General features: G+C 38.3%; 1 protein-coding gene across 1 annotated transcript; it reads left to right on the top strand.

Moving 5' to 3' along the window:
• The first annotated feature begins 682 nt into the window (after nt 1–682).
• On the top strand, nt 683–19,456 carry LOC122667386 (centromere-associated protein E-like). Its single transcript, XM_043863650.1, has 11 exons — nt 683–994; nt 2,637–2,837; nt 3,033–3,155; nt 3,374–3,411; nt 3,485–3,602; nt 9,695–14,428; nt 15,438–15,463; nt 15,578–15,701; nt 15,876–15,983; nt 16,070–16,212; nt 19,303–19,456. The coding sequence occupies exons 1-11, from the start codon at nt 917–919 to the stop codon at nt 19,454–19,456; spliced, it is 5,847 nt and encodes a 1,948-aa protein (XP_043719585.1). The 5' UTR covers nt 683–916.
• Nucleotides 19,457–19,467: the final 11 nt, after the last annotated feature.

The following is a 19,467-nucleotide window of genomic DNA, read 5'->3' as shown; positions in this document are numbered from 1 at the left end:
GGGGGGGAAAATGGGAAGAAGTCCAACCCTTCCGAAAACATGAGTGTGAAACATTTGAAAAAGTCCAACCTCTGAATGGTGCCCTCATAGGTGCTAGAGCTGGTTGACAACATGGAACCCCATGTACCACATGCATGTCATACAATTCACTGCTTCCATGTTAGTTTCCTGCAGAAGGATGTCTCCTCTGATAAACCTTTATTTTCCTGCAGAAGGATATCTCCTCTGATTAGCCTTTGTTAAGTCTTGAATCAGTCTTGGCATAAGAGTTGAGGAGAATTTGTACATTGCATGGGGCCTGCTTTTTTCTTTTGAGGGGGGGGGGGGGGGATGGGGTGGGGTGGGGGAGCTTGTCCAATAGGATTGAACAACTTGGGTCAGATTTTTTTATACAGAGATGCAAGTTTATGTGAAAAATATTACTAAATATTATATATATAACATGTAAGTTCAACAATGTAATTTTGTATATATGTTCTTTATATCATTCCTGCTTCTTATTTTCGTGTGAATTTTCAATATCCTACCCACCAATTAAGTTTAATCTTGCTTTCTACAATAAAAACTGTATTGTTGTGAAATTTGAGACTATCATTTCTTTGAGATTTGACATACTTGCTATTGGTTATTAACTTCTTACTTTGCCTCTGATCACACTTTTTGTATCAAGATGAGGCATCATATGTCTCTTGAAGCTCTGTCATCATGGGGCTGGACTTTGACATCCTGATGTTCTAGTGATTGATAGTTTGTATTTCTTGTATTGAACTTTTGGGTTGCTACATTTGATAATCATGCATCATTCCCTTTTAGATAAATGATATGAAGGGTAGTTGTTTTGTTTGTTCTGATCGACAAAGGAAGTGAAAGTGGGAAACTGATTGTTTGTAGCAGATGATCGATTGATTATTCAATAATGTCAAGGATTCCTAAGAGGAAGGTTGAGAAGGTGAAAGTAAAAGTGGTTTTTCGGTTGCAGTTCCACACGACACATGTAAGTTTATTTTTTTTTAAGGGAAAGAGAACTGTGTGGGTGGGTCCGGTGTGAAATGACCACCGCACCCCCCTGAATTTCCGCCTTTCCATGGGGTGTGGTGGTCATCTCGCGTGCCCCTGTGTCTGGGCGCAGCGCACTGCATGCACCCAAGTAGCATTCTTTCTCCCTTTTTTTTTTTTTTTTTTTTTTTTTTTTAAATTATTGTAAAAAGGTGGAATTTGCGTTCCTGATGGATTCTTTGTTGTCTATTATAGCATCCTTTCTAATATGATGTCTATCTTGCTTGATGTCTTTAATTTTCTTTGGGCGATCAATCTCCGAGCTTGTACTAGAGAATTGGAAGGTTCTTATTTACAATGTAGTCTTAGACTATGCATTTTTCTTGACCCGAACTGTTTATGCTTTAAGGATTTGAAATGTGACTTTAGCTCTTTGATCTGGGTAGGAATCTTTCAGTTATTATTATTATTATTTTAAATTTGTGGGAGCCCCATTGGTGATTTCTGATCAGAAGCATTATATATTGGGTTACACTGGGAAAAAGGAGAGAGAAAAAGGAAAATTTCTTCCGCAATCGATCCAACTTTGGATCTCGCTGAACTTCCGGAATCTTACATAGGTTACATGACAAGTTCTTTCCAGGAGCTGTTAATTTAGGAGCTATAATTTTTACTTTCGCTTTTCAGTCCCTTTGTCAAATCTTGCCTTCCCTTTTTTGATGATGAAGAGAGGCGTTGATTAGGTTTAATGTGGCACTTGCTGGATGCTAGAAACTACTGATTACTGTCCTAACACAGGCCAGTGTACACAAGCTTGTTTCCACATACCTCCTAGTTCTGCTGTGTGTAGAATGATGCGGGCAATTCTGACCTTTAAACAGAGAGAGTAGGATCTAGATTGCTCAGTGTCAAATTTCATAGCCAAATTCAATTACATATCTCCTAGGTACAAAGATAGGTAGGGTCCCGTTGAGTTCTTACTCTATACATCCCTATGTTGGTTGAATGCTCTTCATCATCCCTATCTTAATTGGTGTCCACTCTCTCGGTGGTCCTGGATTTTCATAACTTGATTTTGGTGTTTGTCTTACTCCGTTTTAGCTGAAATTTGACGTGTAAGCAGGGGACCTTTGAGTCATTCGTCCAAAAAATCTGGACCACATTAGACATGCCATGGGCTCAAAAAGGTGGGTTGTGTAGCGAAGGTTTCCTCAATACACATTTTGTATGTTGTATTACATTTTACATTTTTACCAATTTAATTGTAGATCTAGATATAAATTATAGGTTACTTAATCTTTACCGCAGTTATTTGATTCCTGCAAATGTGATTTCTTAGGAACTGAGGTTGCCTAATTAATAATTACTTGTTGAAAGACTAATATTAAAGGGGAAAAATGATTAGATTGGATCAGATTTTGATCTTCTGCATCATGCAATAGCTGGAGATTTGTCAAATAAAGCCATACCATATGTTATTGCAGGTTTGTATGGTTTTCTGCTAACATGCAGCCTCTACCTTTTGATAATGATGGAACGAACTGCATGTGTTCTGAAGCCTTGGAAAATGATTATACGTGGGTTCAGTTCTTCTAATCTTAGGTGATTGGTTTTTACGCCCGCCATTTTTCCTGTTTCAGATTCCACAAACTGGATGGGATAAATTATTTGTATCTTTCATTCCTGCTGATTCTGGAAAGGCAACGGCAAAGACAACCAAAGCTAGTGTCAGAAATGGGACATGCAAATGGGCAGATCCTATCTATGAGACAACAAGACTTCTCCAAGATCCAAGAACCAGAGAATATGATGAAAAGATGTATAAACTTGTTGTGGCAATGGTATTAATCCTTCTTATTTCCTGCATATTCATTTAATGCAGTTGGAGTTTGTCTTCTTGCAATTGAACATTGTTATGCTCAGACTGCTTCCTATTCTACCCTCATTTATCCAACAAAAAGAGGCCTTCTGAATAGATTAGTTTCTTCCAAACTGTGATTAACAATAACATTTGATCTGAATCTTGTTGACATTAGGGTTCTTCTCGGTCCAGCTTCGTTGGTGAGGCTAACATCAACCTTGCTGATTATGCTGATGCATCAAAGCCTTGTGCTGTTTCTCTGCCTCTTAATTGTTGCGACTCGGGAGCTGTTTTACATGTGAGGATTTGTGGATATGTGTTTTCTGAATATTTTTTAGGGAATTTTCTTGATAAAATTCAGAACACTTCCAATTTGTTTGAGACAATTCATTTTTCATTAATCCCTTGGACAATAATGATGCCCTATATGGAAATTACTTCTTCTTCGCTATAAATGGAAATCAATTATTTATAAACCTTGCTTATGTTGTGATTCAATGGATTATTTGATGCTAGGTCACAGTCCAGCTGCTTACTTCTAAAACAGGGTTCAGGTACCACATCAAATATGCCATAAACTGGGTGCTTTTACTATTGCAACTTGTCTTATGTTCCCTTTGCTTTCAGAGAATTTGAGCAGCAAAGGAAGCTTAGAGAGAAGGGGTTCCAGATGTTGACCAAGCAGAATATTCATGATGAACCTGTTCAAAAGTTATTAGCTTCCACAGAGATGGCCAATGATCAGGTAGATAAGGTTTTGCAGTTGTTTTGTGCTCCTGTTTTTGATTGATGTCTTCATGGTAATCAGTTACTTAATTCATGCTAGAATTCAAGATGCTCAGGATTTCTGTAATCTTCACTCAGACATAGATACCTATAAACGTAATTTGCATGGCTTCCATAGCTTACTGCTTAGCTGCCATTTCTTGACTCATTAACATATGCTGCGAACAGTTATATAACATGTGCCACAGATTGGTGTTTTTTGTTGTCATCAACATGTCTTATTTAACACAATAGGAGTCTTATTTAGTATCATATTACAATATTTGCAGCTTTTTGCATGTGTTATAACTATCGAATTGCTTTTGATATGTATAAACAGGAAAAAACAGAACAATAGAAGCCCTTCAAGAGAGAGATATATTGGATGGAATTTGGAGCGAGATCACACTTATGATCTCATCAAGAGGGAACCACACCTTTGATCTCATTTGAGAGAGGCCATAACTCCTGAGCTGGACTGAGTAATTAACCACCTTCTTACTACATTCATTCTGTCACATACTTAACCGTCGGACCACCCAAATCACTGACACACGTCCTAACCAGTTGTTACTTCCTAGCAGTTTTAACCAATACAAAGGTTTTAAGACCCAAACCAAAAGATACATGACCCCATATCCCTTATTAGTTAAGAAATTAGGCTTTTCTCTATTGGATACACCAATCTTTTGTCTCTTCACTTATAGGGTTGTAGTTGTAGTTCACTTCTATTTTAATCTTAATGAACAATAGGTAAAGAAAAAACTTGAGCTCTCTGTTCGTAACCTAGTTTACTCAAGCAAAAGGTGTTAAACTGGCAACTGGTGGATTTTGAGAGGATAGCATCTGTGGAAGATTCAGCAGAAAATCTCAGATTCTCAATTATGGCTGCTGAACTACTATTGGTAAAAAGCTAGGTTTTGCTTGGGTTATAAAGCTTCCATAAGGTTTGTTTACAGAATCACTGGGAAAAATTCTATTGTATAAGGGATACAAAAGAGGGTGGCTTTTGATGAGACTGAGAGTAAGGCAAGAACTAAGTGCCCAAAGTGTAGACTGAAAAATGTGAGCATGAGCATCAGAGCGCCAAATTCAAATATTCACTACATTCAAGATTGTCTTCCGAGCACCCATGTAATATGTTCTGTTAAGATGTGTTAGGAGTTGAGTCACGATTGGGGGAAGTGTCCCCGTCGTGGACTAAGTTGAGTTTGAGTTTACTTTACTTTATATTAGTTTCCTTTTTAGTTTGTAATTAGGTGTTGTATTCCTACTAGGAATACAATTGCTGTTGGACAGATCTATATAATTAAAGACAGGCCACGGTTTAAACATACACTGAATCTATCTTGGGTTTAGATTTCTCTTTCCCATTGTTCTCTTTCTTCTCTTCTCTCCTCTCTCTTCCACTTGCAGGTACTGGTTCTAGGTTCTGGGTTTGTTACATGGTATCAGAGCTGTAACCAGTACCTGTTCTCTCCGTGATTGCCGTTTTGAGAGTCGTTTTGGGTTTCTGGTGTGAAGAAGGAAACCCTTGTTCATAGAAGAAGAACTAGGGTTTCACATTCTGATTTCAACGAAGATTTTGTATGAACATTCATACCTGTTCTGCTGGTGGAACCTTTTTTTGAAGGTTGAAGCAGAACTGCAGAAGTTTGTTCCTACGCAGGCTGTTCCCCTTTTGTTGCTTTCATATACTACTATCGTTACTGGTACATATTGTTACTATTTTGCTATTCATCATACCAGAAGTGAATTGAACTCTATCAATATATCTGCTGCTATTTTTTTCAAATCTCTGCTGCTGGTATCCATTCGTGAATATCATTGCTATTGTTGATGGCATCTGGTTGCTGCCGGTATCAAACTTGTCTATCGTTGAAATCAATTCTGCTACTGGTTGGTTTGCTGCTCCATTGAACTAAGGTTGGATTGCTACTGGTGAACTAGGATTCTTGATATTCTGGATTTTCCTTTTAATCGCGAACCATGGAGACTGATTCTTCGAGTGGTGGTCGATCCACCTCCTCCTCGATGTTCCTGTGTTGCTACCTTAAGCTGTTGATGTTGCTGCTTCTCCAAAATTTCAGAATCATATTTCCCTCATCGTGACTCAACTCCTAACACATCTTAACATGTTCAATCGAGTATGTTACATACAAGTATGATTAACATATTCATAAGATTTAATTATTCAAAAGAAAAATACTTGAAAGTAAGATGGGGATAGAGGAGATGATGGATGTTTTACAACCTCTCAACACAAAAGGAATGTCGATCACTAATTGCAGCAGTAGGCCTTTTCCTTTTTTAATTTTATATATTTATTGTTTTTTGGGGTGGGGGAAATGAAACTATTCTATAACCATGTATTGATGTGATTTTGGTTTCTTTCGCCTCATTTACGATTGGATTTAGGTGTGCAAAATTCTGATTCTGAACTGGTTTTGGTGAAGATACTTCGACTTTTTTTAAAAATCAATTTCTTGGAGTTGAAGCTGCAAGTTTGATTTTTCAAATTGCATTTTGGAATTTATGAACCCGAATTTGTTGGTTCTCGCTTTCAGTTAATCAATTCACGATGTGACGGTGAGTTTAGTGACTCCATGCCATGGGGTGGGGCACTAAAGGCAAGCCATAAATCAAGAGAATGAGATCAAAATGGCAGGTTAAGAGAAGAGCAGATAGGAGTGCACAAAAATTCATTTGTAATAATTAGACTTAAGAGTGGTCGTGTTTTACAGATTTTTTTTTTTCTTTTCAATTCAAGATTTAAAACATCGTAATATTTTGACCAGTAATTAATGAAAAAGGATAAAATACAAGAAGAAAAATAAAAAAGAACAGCCTTATGCTGCAAAAAGTCAAGGAGTGTAGACACACAGGAGAACCCAGAATCAAAATTAAAAGCTTGAAAGTTGTCCAGACCCAAATGCTACTCTTATACAACAACAACAACAACAACAACCATAGCCTTATCCCAACTAAATGGGGTCGGCTACATGGATCCAATAGATGCTAAGCCAATAAAGGATGCAAGAGAGATAAAAAGTAAAAAAGGAAAATAAGTAAAGGTAGGAGTCGAAGCAATAGTCAAAGCAACATCCTAGGAACATCCCCCTACAAAGGGTCGGCTATACGGATCCTTGTCCTCCAAACAACTCTATCCGCTGTCATACTAGGGTCGAGCCCTACCATATGCATATCCTTTCTTACCACTTCACCAATAGTCATCTTAGGCCTGCCCCTACCCCTTTTAGCTCCATTAAGCTGAATCTGGTCACTTTTCTTTACTGGTGCATTCATGGGTCTCCGTTGGACATGACCAAATGCTACTCTTATATACCCCACAAAAAGAAAGATGCGTGGCTTATACAAAGGACCCTTGGGAGAAGCAGCAGAAAGCGGAAAATCCACTAGGACAATGCAAGGATTTAAAGATTAGAATCAGCCCTGGATTTGGACACTGGATCAGGCAATCCAGTGTCCAAAGTCCAATAATGACAGTGGTCAGCCAATCCACTATTAATATATTGGATTGCTCCCAGCTGATACCCCAGATTGGGTAACTAAATCTTTCTTGGTCAACCTTGAGAGCATGAGCATACGACCAGGGATGCGCATGGACTGTGTCTGGGCCATGAAGTTGTTTTGTAACCTGAGTCTTGGCCTGGTGCAATTTAATGTCAGGCCTGAATTACTTAATGGGCTCGCACAGCTGCCCTGGAATTTAACCAAAACCAAGGGGAGACTGGGTGAAACCCAACCCTTACTGGAACACCAGAATATTAAAGAAATAACTGCAACCAACCTACTAATTTGATAATCCACGACCACTCTTTAAGGACCATCATACCAGATTATTCTGATTTGGAAAATCAGCCTTTCCAAATTCTGGTAGAACAAATAACATGATGGAATATTCTTGCTTCCATGGACACGCTGGCTTCTTCTATTCCAACAAAATCTCCTGATTTATCACATTATTGGTTACTTGAAGTTGCTGTCATCCTCATGATGTTACTATTCACTGTGCCGGTAGAATGTTCGCCATTATTAATCTGTCTTTGATAGTTTTTGAAGTTTCCTTGGTATGTGTTGAGGATCTTTCTCTTTCCTACTGCTGAACATTTTAACCCTTCCATGTGTCCATGGAAATTGAATGCTTCTGCACCTCATACCTCATTAGAATGCCGGGAGGAATTTCTGAGGCCATAATTTCATTTTAAGTACCCAGTCAAACTTTATTTTTTAGCTTAGTTACCCACTCAAAATTTATTCTTCAGTTTGGAGGATCTTATACTTTGGGCTCTCCACCTAGATAAATAAGATAACCCTAAAAGTAGTAACACCAAGAGCCTTTGGGATAGTCAGATAGAGGCAGCGAGGGCCATCTCTGGTCCTCTTCCTCGGGTACACACTTGAACCTATCAACTGCCTTTTCGTAAGAGTGGCGAGAGAGGGAGTGACTGATTTCAGACTGGTTAGAAGACACTCCATAAAGGAAAGATGACCATGAAAACCTAATCTTGAGAAAAGCAGAGCCTGCCAGGAGTATTGCGATTTTAATTGATGAAAAGTACCAAGAAATGGACATTAATCTAAAAAAAAAAACTCGTTAACTAGAAAAAAATGGATGCAAATAAGTCATGCATATCCAAGTGCCCAGCTACTTGATATTGGCTGCGCAAATCCTGTTTCACCATTCAAAAGTTCCACTCTATCTAGGGAAATATGTTAACCACTGGCATATGATCAAAATAATGCTAGCACTTGCAATATTCTATCCTAAAAGAAAATATTTGTTGGTACAGACTCATAATATAAACTTCTAATGTAAAAGAAATAATAATAATAATAATAACAATAACAAAAAATCCTAAAATTGCATGAAAGACTTGACCTTTAAGAGTAAAAGCATGCAAAAATGTTGGTAAAAAGTTTGGATTCAAAGTTGAGAAACCTGAACAAACATATAGAAAGAATCCTTGAACTATATAGAAGTCATAAATTGAATAAAAGGGGAAAAAATCTGGAGCCTTAAATTGAAGTAGTGAAACACAAAAGATAACTAGAAATTGCTATTGCTTATAGATATCAAACAAGGCAAAATTGTGGCACAGCGGTCTACCCAATTAGAGCCATGTACAGATGATGTGGGAACTTTCAACCACATGGATATGTGTGGTCCACCTTGGATCAGCACAATGTTAAATTTGGTGGTCAAACTCAATCATATCCTTTACTTGTATTGGATTAGTACTTTGAACAGTCAATATATCTAGCTCTTATCACCTTTTAACCAATATTGGACCTATTTTCCATGGAACTCAGGTTGGCTTTAATTTTTAGGCAAACAGGGAACAATAGTGGGATCTATCTCTGCACCGAATTTGAGTGCCAAGTGGACTGCCATATGGCAGATATAAGTGGGCCATTGTGCCAAGCCTGGCACAACAGCTGTTATATCACCTTTCTATAAGAGGAAGTAAACATAAATAGGAGAAAGTCTAAAAAATTCTAATGGTATGAACCCAAGACTACTTATGAATTAAAAAACAAAGGAGAATATATATTTAGGGAAAACTAAATAAAATTGAAATTAGCAACAATAAAGATGATTAATTATCTAAACTGAATTTTGTAAACCCAAATCCAAAATACAAAGCAGTTGGGAAAAAAACTGTGAATAGATTTTTCAATATCTTAAAATAGGCTCAAGTTTTCCTATCCCAAAGACCTAAACTGGAAATTACTGAAAAAAAAAAAATTGAGCCTGAACAAGTGAAAGAGATGGACGGAAAGAGTTTATCCTCAACAAGATTAATTCTCGGGTGGAGACTAGAAACTAGATTCTTAATTTAGTTTATGTTGTGTGATAAGCTTCACTGTGAAATCCTCTTAAATAAATTATAGTAATGTGCTAAAGAATTCTACTGCTGTAATACATCACATGTTGGAGCTCCTTTCTGGTTGTAATATTGTTTTGCTGATGTATTGCCAGTCTTTTGCCGTATCATGCTTTACTTTTAAGTTAAATCATTTTTCCAATTTTTTTTTCCCATGAAACAGGTCAATGTGAGAGAGAGATTCAATTCAGAATCTAGGGAGCTTCCTTCGCTTGAGGAGGAGGTGTTGAATGAAGAGTACACAGTCTCAGCTGTGGGAATTGATGGCTCATCTAACATGTCGGAGAGCATTTATGCTGAGAAGCATGATACATCTAGCATGCATGAAATTGATAGCCTCAATAGCACATTTTCTGGTGAAATAGGTGGGCTTCCCCCGAGTCAAAGCCATCAACCTGAGAAAAGGGACCTCTCTGATCATCAGAGTTTGCAACCGGGGAGCAGTGACTGGGGCCAGGGCTGGAGTTCAGATTATTCCTTGGATAATGACTTTACAACTGCTTATGAAGAAAATAGTCAACTTAGAGAGAGCTTGGAATTGGCTGAGTCTTCTATCTTAGAGCTTGAGCTTCTAGTAAGCACTTTACAAAGTCATGCAGATGAATTAGGTGCTGAAACACAAAAGTTTTCTGAGCAGCTTGCTGCCGAAATTGCTTCTGGAGAAAGTTTGGCAAAAGAAGTTTCCTTGCTGAAATCAGAGAGTTCAAAGTTCAAATTTGATTTTGAACAGCTTAAGCATTCTAGATCAAGCCGTCAGATAACCAATAAGGAGATGATTGAGAAAGAGCACAATCACCTATTACTGGATGTGCAAGTGAAATGGATGCAGAGTCTTTTGGTTATGGAGGATAAACTAAGGGAGGTCCAAAATAAATCACGCGTCAGGTACAGTGATTGTGATTCCAGTTTCCTCTACCCAGATTTAGAGGCATTGCAATGCATCCTGCAGAATCTTAAACAAGAAGCCACAGAAGTAGCTTCTGCGATAAATCTACTACCAATGGAAGAAGCAGATATAAAGGGTATTGGAGCAATGACTGCACAGAGACCTGAACATTTTATTACTGTTGATGGGGAAAATGGGTTAGAGGTTTTTGATGCCAACCATCCTCAATCTGAAGGTATGCTTCACCACTTATGCAGATCTGGTCAAATTTCTGGGGAATCCGGACCTATTGATGTTACATCTGCAACAGAAGTCAAATTTTGTGAACTTCTAAAGGAGTTAGAAGAGTCAAAAGCTGAACGGGAAAGCCTTGCACAGAAAATGGGTCAGATGGAGTGCTACAATGAAGCTCTTGTTCATGGGCTTGAGGAAAATCAGAAGCAAATGCTGGGAGAGTTGCAGAGCCTCAGAAATGAGCACTCTAATTGCCTGTACACAATTTCTTCCTGTAAAACTCAGATGGAAACAATGATCCAAGATATGAATGATCAGTTCTTAAGGTTTGCCGAGGACAGGCAGAACTTGGAGTCTCTTAATAAGGAGCTTGAGAGAAGAAGTATCACCTCAGAAACAGCACTCAGAAGGGCCTGCTTAAATTATTCTGTCGCAGTGGATCAGTTACAAAAGGACCTTGAACTGCTTTCTTTCCAGGTATTGTCCATGTTTGAGACGAATGAAAACCTCATCAGGCAAGCTTTTGCAGAAGGTTCACAACTCTTTTTTCAGGAGTACCTGGAAACAGTGGATAAGGTTGATGCACCTTTCCTAGATCAGCATAAAACACCCACTCAAGGAAATCAAGCAGTGGTCAAGGAAAGTGAGAAAAAAGAGAATGCAATCCCTTCTGACCAGCTGATTCAATTTAGGAAAGTTCTTACAGAAAAGAAGAGTTTGGCAACATGCACTGATTTAATTGCTGATCCAAGGATAACTTTGGATCATATGGACCTTGTGGGCTGCCCAAAGGATGAGCTTCCTGGCAGGGAGACTACCCTTGAGTCCAAGCTGGATTTTCTGGAATCTGAAAATGCAAAACTGCTGCTGTTTCAGAACCTGAATTCAAATCCAAGAAAACAGTTATTTGGTGGTGAGATTCTTTTGGAGGACTTAAAGAAATTGTTTCACTTCGAGGAAGATCGTTATCAGATGGTCGAAGCTGAACTTAATAAGATGTATGTGGTCAACATGCATTTGGACGTGCTTTCAAAGGTTCTGCAAGAAACATTGCATGAAACATGTGATAGCTTCAGGTTTATGACAGAGAAGATAGATGAATTGGCATGGCAGCTTGAACATTCAACTGAGTCTAAAGAATTATTGATGCGTCAACTGGAAACCGCACTGGATGATGTAAACACACTCAGCGAGTACAAGGCTAGTTGTGTCACCAAATGCAATGACTTGGCTTTGCAAAACCAAATTCTAGCAGAAAACTTGGAATCCATTTCCAATGAAAGTTGTCTTCTGACTCAAAAGATCGTGGAATATGAAGGATTAGTGATGGAATCCAGAAGCTACAAAAGCAAATATTCAGCATGCACTGCAGAAAACTTGGAACTAGCAAATTTATTAAAACAGGAAACTTTGGAGAAAGCAAATCTTCTCAATGAAGTAAGTTCTTTGCAAGAAGAATTGACTGCTGTCAAGGTTGAATTTGATAAGCAAGATTCTGTTAGGGACAATCTGGAAAAAACTGTCATCTTTCTGCAAGATAAGTTGGGGGATCTGATATCAACCATTCTGTCCTACGGTGAGCAACTCAATGCACCCGTTCAAGGTAAATCTCTGCAGAAGGACTGGGGAAACAATGATTTAATCCATAACGTCTTACATTTGGGAGAGCTTCAGAAGAAAACATGTGAAAAGATTATTCAAGTCACCCAAGAGAAAAAGGCTATAGAGGAAGAAAGGGATATTGCTCAAAGGTCATTAATTGGCACAGAGACAGAAATTTTCAGCATGAAGCAGAAGTTTGCATCTGAAATACGAGGCATGGTGACTGGACTAGCTCTCTCCCATGCTCATGTTGAAAAGCTTCAGCTAGAGCTTGAAGCTTTTGCCAACAGACTCAAATTTAGCTCAGAAGCTGAAGAAAAATATGCAAAGCAGAACCAAGTACTCTTCTCAAAAGTGGAATCATTGGAAGTTGAGCTGCAACATGTTATTACTGAGAGCGGAGATCTTGCCAAAAGAATTATGGCCTTGGAAAGTGTGAATGAGGAGCTTGAGAGAACTAGGTTGTCTGTTGTTAATTTTAGAGAAGAAAACCAAGCATTAGTGACATCCTTAGCAGCTGGCAATGAGGAATCTGTCAAGCTGGCAGTGGAGTTTGATAGTGTAAAAGAAAGTTTGAGGTGTGTGAATGCTGAATTGAACTTTGAGAAAGGCATCAGAGCTGAACTAGAGGGCACAGTAGCAGATCTTACTGCCCGATTGAATGAGAAACATGACCAACTGTTTCGTTTTGATCAGCAGAAAGCCGCACTACTCAATCTAGAACAACTAGTGTCTGATCTAGAATTAGAAAAATCAAGAGTTGGTGGTCTTTTGTTGCATAGTGAGCTATGCTTAAAAGAGGCTGATGAAAATGCTTCATCATTGCGCATCCAAGCAACTGAACTGGAAACTTGCCTTGCAGAAGTATTTGAGTATTTGTTAGCTTCCGATATTGAAATCATTTTCACAAGAAATCAGTTCCAGACCAGGATGCAGGAACTTTTTCAGCAACTTGAATCTTTTGATAAGTGCCATGAGGAACTCTCTATGAAGCATCTTGATGTATTGACCTCACTGAATAGGCATATTGCTATTGAGGGACAGTATGTTGAAGAAAATTCTCGACTGTTGACAGCTCTTGAATCACTAAAGTCTGAGTTAGAAACCTTGGTTACTGAGAGAAAAGTTCTTCTCGATAAAGACAGAGTAAGTTCGGCTGAACTTGAGAAATTTAAGACTAAAGCTACACTTGCAGAAACCGGTGATGATATCAATGATAATCAGTGTTGTGAGCTTGAGGTTGAACAATTGAAACGCATGATATATATTTTTGAAGAAGAGATTAATAGTCTGAGATCCTCCAGGGATGAACTGGAAGTCACACTTACAGTTTTCAGAGCCAAGTTATTCGAACGATATGCTCAGATATCATTGCTGGAGGACCATGGTGACGAACTGATGATGCTACGGAACCAGCACAATGAGCTGACTCACAAGCTTTCGAAGCAAGTTTTGAAGACAGAAGAGTTCAAGAACCTTGCCTTCCATTTAAAGGAACTTAAAGACGAGGCTGATGCTGAGTGTATCCTTGCTCGAGAAAAAAGAGAAAGTGAAAGACTGTCAGTCACAATGCAAGAGTCCCTGAGCATTGCTTTTATCCGAGATCAGTGTGAGACAAACATGCAAGATCTGAGAAACCAGCTATATATTTCCAAGAAGCATGGGGAAGAGATGCTGTTGAAACTGCAAGATGCCCTTGATGAGGTTGAGAATAGGAAGAAAAGTGAAGCTTCTCACATAAAGAGAAATGAAGAGCTGTCATTGAAAATCTTGGAATTAGAAACTGAGTTGCAGTCAGTGCTTTCTGGCAAGACAGAAATGGTCAAGGCTTATGACAGAATGAAAGCTGAACTGGAGTATTCATCAATAAGCCTTGACCATTGGAAAGAAGATAAACAAAAGGTTGAAGCTTCCTTACAAGAATGTGAGGAGGAAAAGTCTAGAATTGCGGCTGAGCTTAGCTCTATGAGAAAGCAGCTGAGAAGTGCATTGAATATCACTATACGAGAGGAAGGAAATTCTGGACCAGGCATTGGGAGATGTATATCCAGTGAGAAATTTATGGATGTTAAACAAGAAGCATCATTGGAGGGTGATCAAGTAGAAGATGTGTGCCAACTTTCTTGCAATGAAAGTAGCCAGTCAAGTTCACAGATGACATTGCAATCCATAGAGGTATTAGTTTTTCTTTCTTCATTTCATTTCTTCGCATTTTATTTTCCAGCCTATGAGTTTTCTTGGAAGTTGAAACTGGTATAAAACCAAAATATCACAACCAGAATCAGTGAAGAGAACCCACAGAAAAAGAAAGATTGATTGGGGAGAAAAAGAGGCTCACGATTTGGCTAGTCAATCTAACCGTGAGCAGAAACATGTATTAATAATAATCCCTAACTTGTTACAATGATATTAATACCTTTACTTATCCTTATCAATACTTAAACACCACCACAGTATCTAAACTACACTGTGACTCATAAACCTAAATACTACCACAAAGTATAAATGTAACTACTAACACTAAAACAGCACCATACTACTAAACGTCACCATATTTTCAACGGAAACTATAACAAACACTTCCGCCATGTGTTTGCCTTTTCTTTCCCTCCTCCCAGCCCTCCTTTTGTATTACCTTTTGAATTTTGCTGATGGTATAGTTTGGTTGCTGAAACAAAGGCGGAGATAAATGCCAAACGTGAAGGGGTGCTGTAGAGTCAAAAGGTTTTACAAAAAGTCTAACTAAAACAGAACATGGAGTGTAACTTCAATTGAATTAGGAGTGAAAATGGTGTGGTTAGGATTAATGACCCGGTTATACCCGAGTAATAGTTTTTTATATTTAGGTTCTATTTTAAAGAAGATGTTGCTCATAGAATTAAAGCTGGATGGGTTAAATGGAGGAGTGCTTCAGGAGTTTGTGATTGAAACTTTAAAGGAATATTTTATTGAACAAGACCAACTAAGGGATTCATGTAGCCGTCAACTAAGGAATAAATATAACTTTAAACAGGGTTCATTGGTGTGACAGGATTCATGTAGCAGTTACTAAGGGAAAAGTCTTAGTTGAGTTGAGTAATACCTTCTGAATTTATTATATCTCATTACTGTAATGAAAGTTAACGTTATGGTTTCTTTCTGTATCTCTGACCTGTTTTTGTTGCAATATTGAATATTGGATTAGTTTCCTGCTTTGTCATTTGGCTTTGTGTAAGCCTGTTCAATACTTCAAGCACTATAATCTTTCTTTCAGTTTGTTGCTTGTTTGTCTCTCAAACCAATCTAAAAAGCTACCATTTCATCGGATAATACTCTATCCTGAAGTGTGCTGGGTAGCCCAATGCCTATGGGTGAAATAATTCAAAATAATGGGAAGAATGTAGCTCTTATCAGTGACCATTTCAAAGCCCAAAGCTTGAAGTTTAGTATGGATCTCCTACAGAAGGAGGTATTATTGTCTTGAATGGACACTGTACTGTACTTTGTATCACTTTCTTTCTTCTTCTTCCTTTTCTTTTTTAATGTTAATCTGCTAGAAACTCCTGATAGTCTTGACTACTATAAATTTTCTCAAGGGGATATCTGATATGACCTGCTTTAAACCCATGTCATATTCTTGCAGTTGAAAAGAATAAAAAATGAAAATTTGGCTTCATCTCTTCCATATGATGACCATCAATGTGAACCTGCTTTTCCGGGTCTACAAAAAGAACTGTTGCAATTACACAAGGTATGCATATCAACATTCTTTACAACCTCAAGATGTTAAACCCTCTACATAAACTTGTAATCATTCTCTTCCTGGCTTTTTAACAGGCAAATGAACAACTAGGGAGCTTATTCCCCTTATTTAATAAATTTTCCACAAGTGGAAATGCATTAGAAAGGGTAATTGCATTGGAAATTGAGTTTGCAGAAGCATTGCAAGCAACGAAAAGGTCAAGTGTCCATTTCCAGAGGTAAGTCATCACTTAGATGGTATAAATTCTGAAGTTGAACAACCCAGGAGCTTCAATGCTAATGGTGGACCACAAAATTGATGTTTTGTGTTTCTCTTTTTCTTCTTTTTCCTGTGATTCTTTTATCTACTTATCGCTTGTTGAAACTTAGCTAATGAAGGTTTTCCCCCCTTTTATGGGGGTCGAGGGTGGTGTGGGGTCTTTTCATTGGTAATTAATTAAAACTGTGTATTAAAAAATCGTTAGAACTTCATAATTTACTTGGCGTACAGTTCAGTTTGACATGAACTGCAAACTGTGTATTAATTTTCAACTTCTAGACTGGTACAATCATTGACAAACATTAACTGCAAGACAACTCTACCAACGAAGAAATTCCTATTCCTTTTGCATCCTCGTTGATTGATCATGTCATAATCTGAAGGTCCGGAGACGTTTATTGGAGTTATTTCAATTTATTCAAACAGGTCGGTTAGTATATTCAAACAGCCAATGTAATGCCTGAAAATTAATGGAGATGCAGGCTGGACTATGGGTCCATGTCTCCTTTATGGATGCCAACCCTAGGTTAAGAGGGAATAAATATGCCCAACAAAACTTTCTGATGTACTGACCACCAAGGTTTAAAGTTCCAGTACCGGGCATCATATGGGGAGGATGATTTTAAGAGACATATCGTATCAGATAGATGCAAGATACGCTAAAGATATGCATGGAAACACTTCAGAAACATATAGATATGCTTAGCATACCTGCAAAATATATATATATATATATATATATATTTTTGGAACATAATGCACCTTAAAATAAACAGTAGTTAGGTTTGAATATAAGACATTAGGTAGTCGGACCCACTATCTGCCATGTGGCTGATCAGTGAGAGCCCTGGGATTATGTCCAAACATATATAGTTCTAAAGAAAACAGTTCGTGACCTTTAATTTTCTTGCTTACTTTGTTATTTGTTTATTTACATATTTTTGGTACATTGAGATGCATGGAATTACATGCATGTAAATAAAAAGGAAACAAGGGGACTGAAGTCGATCAAGACCCCACATTCCCACTCCACCCTTCCTCTGTGAAAGAACAAGAACCCTTCGCTGAAACCCTTTACAGCGACTTCCTTTGTGAGCTGCGAGCCGGCGACTGTGATCCAACCTGTGGTAACCCAACTGGTAATTCAGTACTTCTTTGGTACCATTTTGTTTCGAGGCCTTCCAATACCGATACAATACAATAGAATAGTTTAAACCTTGCTGACAACTAGCCTGGTTGACATGAAATTGGAATTTGCGATGCCGTGGCATAGATTTGACTATTTGCCAAGTCACATGCCTGGATCTGATAGTCGATTCCTCTCCTTGTGATGCAGCTCCAAGAAGGAAGAAGAAGAAGAAGAGGCCCTAAACTTAGGGTTTGAATAGGGAGCTGTAGGTTAGGAAATATTATTTTCCATACTTTGTTTATTTTCTTGTTTTTAGATTGAACTGGTTTAGAATTGGTTGCATCCAATTGGTTCAATGGGTCTAATTTAAGTGAAGTGTTCCTATTGGTTAATAGGTTCTTGTATCCTATTGGCTAATATGGAATCTACCTTAAATTAGTTGTTTTTAAGTTAGATTCTTTTATTTTAAGTTAGTAGGGGTAGTTAGGACAATTTACTGTTTTAAAGTAATTAAATTATATTAGATCTCTCCCTTCCACGATTTTAGAAGGAAGAGACATTAAGTTGTAGTAGGAATTGGCCTTTGGCCTTTATTATAAAATAAGAAACCGTGGGAGGCTCCCCCCACATTGAGATTTGAAATTAAAATACAGAATTCGTGGCTGTCTTGCTGCTGCTCCTTGCTCTTCGAGAGTGTGCATCCTTGTGGGTTACCAAGGTGGAAGGGTGGGTGGATTCCTGCGACTCTTTACGCCGTGATGGCTGGGAGGATCTCTCTTCGAAGGTGGTTTCATCCTTCAAACATTCAAGCTACTGCCGGTGTATTCCAGTGTGAGTTTGAAGTTTAATTTCTGTGTTTTTTTTATTCCTTCTCTTTCCCCAATCAATCCCATAACCCTAGCTTCATCTATAGTCTTTACAGCCCTATTCCCTCCTCAGTTTACACTTAAACTCTAACCACAGATCCATCACAGTACCCTTCCCACTCGATTTCAGTTGCAGCCTCACTTGTCCATTAGAAACCTTAATCCCCTCCATCACCATTGAGACCTAAAACCCTAAAACCTGTCTAGACCTAACCAACCATCAAAACCCTCCCATATTTGGACTGAACCTCCCTCCCACAGTCCCCTAAATTCGATCCCAAGCCCAGACCTCACAGCCCACTCAAAACCCTAGTTTTTGGTTGTTTCCTAGTTTCTAAAACCCGAAACCCTAACCCTAATTTCTGCAGGAATTTAAAACTGATTCGAATTCAGATATTTTTGTATCATAATGACCCCCTAGACCTGCAGATTAAAATCTTATAAACCCCATTTCCCAAATTCCCATCCTAAACCCTAATTTTATCCTAAAACAGCCCCAAATCTTCCCTAAACAGCAGGCTTAGCCTGAACCTGATTCTACTTGGCTCCTAGTAGGATTATCTCCTATTCTAGGACTACATTACCTTGTCTGCAGTGTATACTGCTATGCTGGGCACTACTTAATAGTCTTCCAGACTTATACTTCTGATAGTGTTTAACGTTATTGATTCGGTGATAAGGATGGCCATAGAGTGGGTTAAATGGGTGAACCAGTCTGCTCCATTAGGTATTGCCAATCAGGTATTGGTTTGAGTTTTGTAGGCCCAGAGCTGGTTTGATTACAAACTCAAATCTCAGGTATTGCCTATATTTCTGCTAATATCTTTTGTTTTGTCAATACTTGAAATGTCTCTACATAACCTCATGCCCACCCTAACCTGGCTCGCTGCTGCTGAGATTTGAGTTTGTCTGGCCCAATCCGTTGCCTATTTGCCATTGTTATTCTCGACATAAGCAATGCTGGCCGTATTTCTGATTCTGTTCTGTTATAATTGACTTTAGTATAAATTGCCATCGAGAACCTGACACCAGTTTTATGTTCTGGATGGTTCAGTTCATTCCTGAAGCAACACAGTGATGAAGAAACTATGCTCCAAAGCTTTAGAGATATCAACGAACTGATCAAAGACATGTTAGAACTGAAGGGAAGATACAGAAGAGTCGAAAACAAGCTGAAAGAGATGCATGATCGTTACTCTGAAGTCTGAACTGAGCCTCC

This window comes from Telopea speciosissima, chromosome 7 (assembly GCF_018873765.1).
Source record: "Telopea speciosissima isolate NSW1024214 ecotype Mountain lineage chromosome 7, Tspe_v1, whole genome shotgun sequence".
NCBI lineage: Eukaryota > Viridiplantae > Streptophyta > Magnoliopsida > Proteales > Proteaceae > Telopea > Telopea speciosissima.
The sequence above is the reverse complement of the archived record's forward strand: the minus strand, read 5'-3'. Positions and strand labels throughout refer to the sequence as shown.

Bases quoted from the DNA above. Each gene is read 5' to 3' on its own strand.
- LOC122667386 (XM_043863650.1), top strand. From the start codon at position 917: ATGTCAAGGATTCCTAAGAGGAAGGTTGAGAAGGTGAAAGTAAAAGTG. The intron at 995-2,636 runs GTAAGTTTATTT...TTCCTGTTTCAG, and splicing joins TGCAGTTCCACACGACACAT to ATTCCACAAACTGGATGGGA. The intron at 14,429-15,437 runs GTATTAGTTTTT...ATATTGGATTAG, and splicing joins TGACATTGCAATCCATAGAG to TTTCCTGCTTTGTCATTTGG.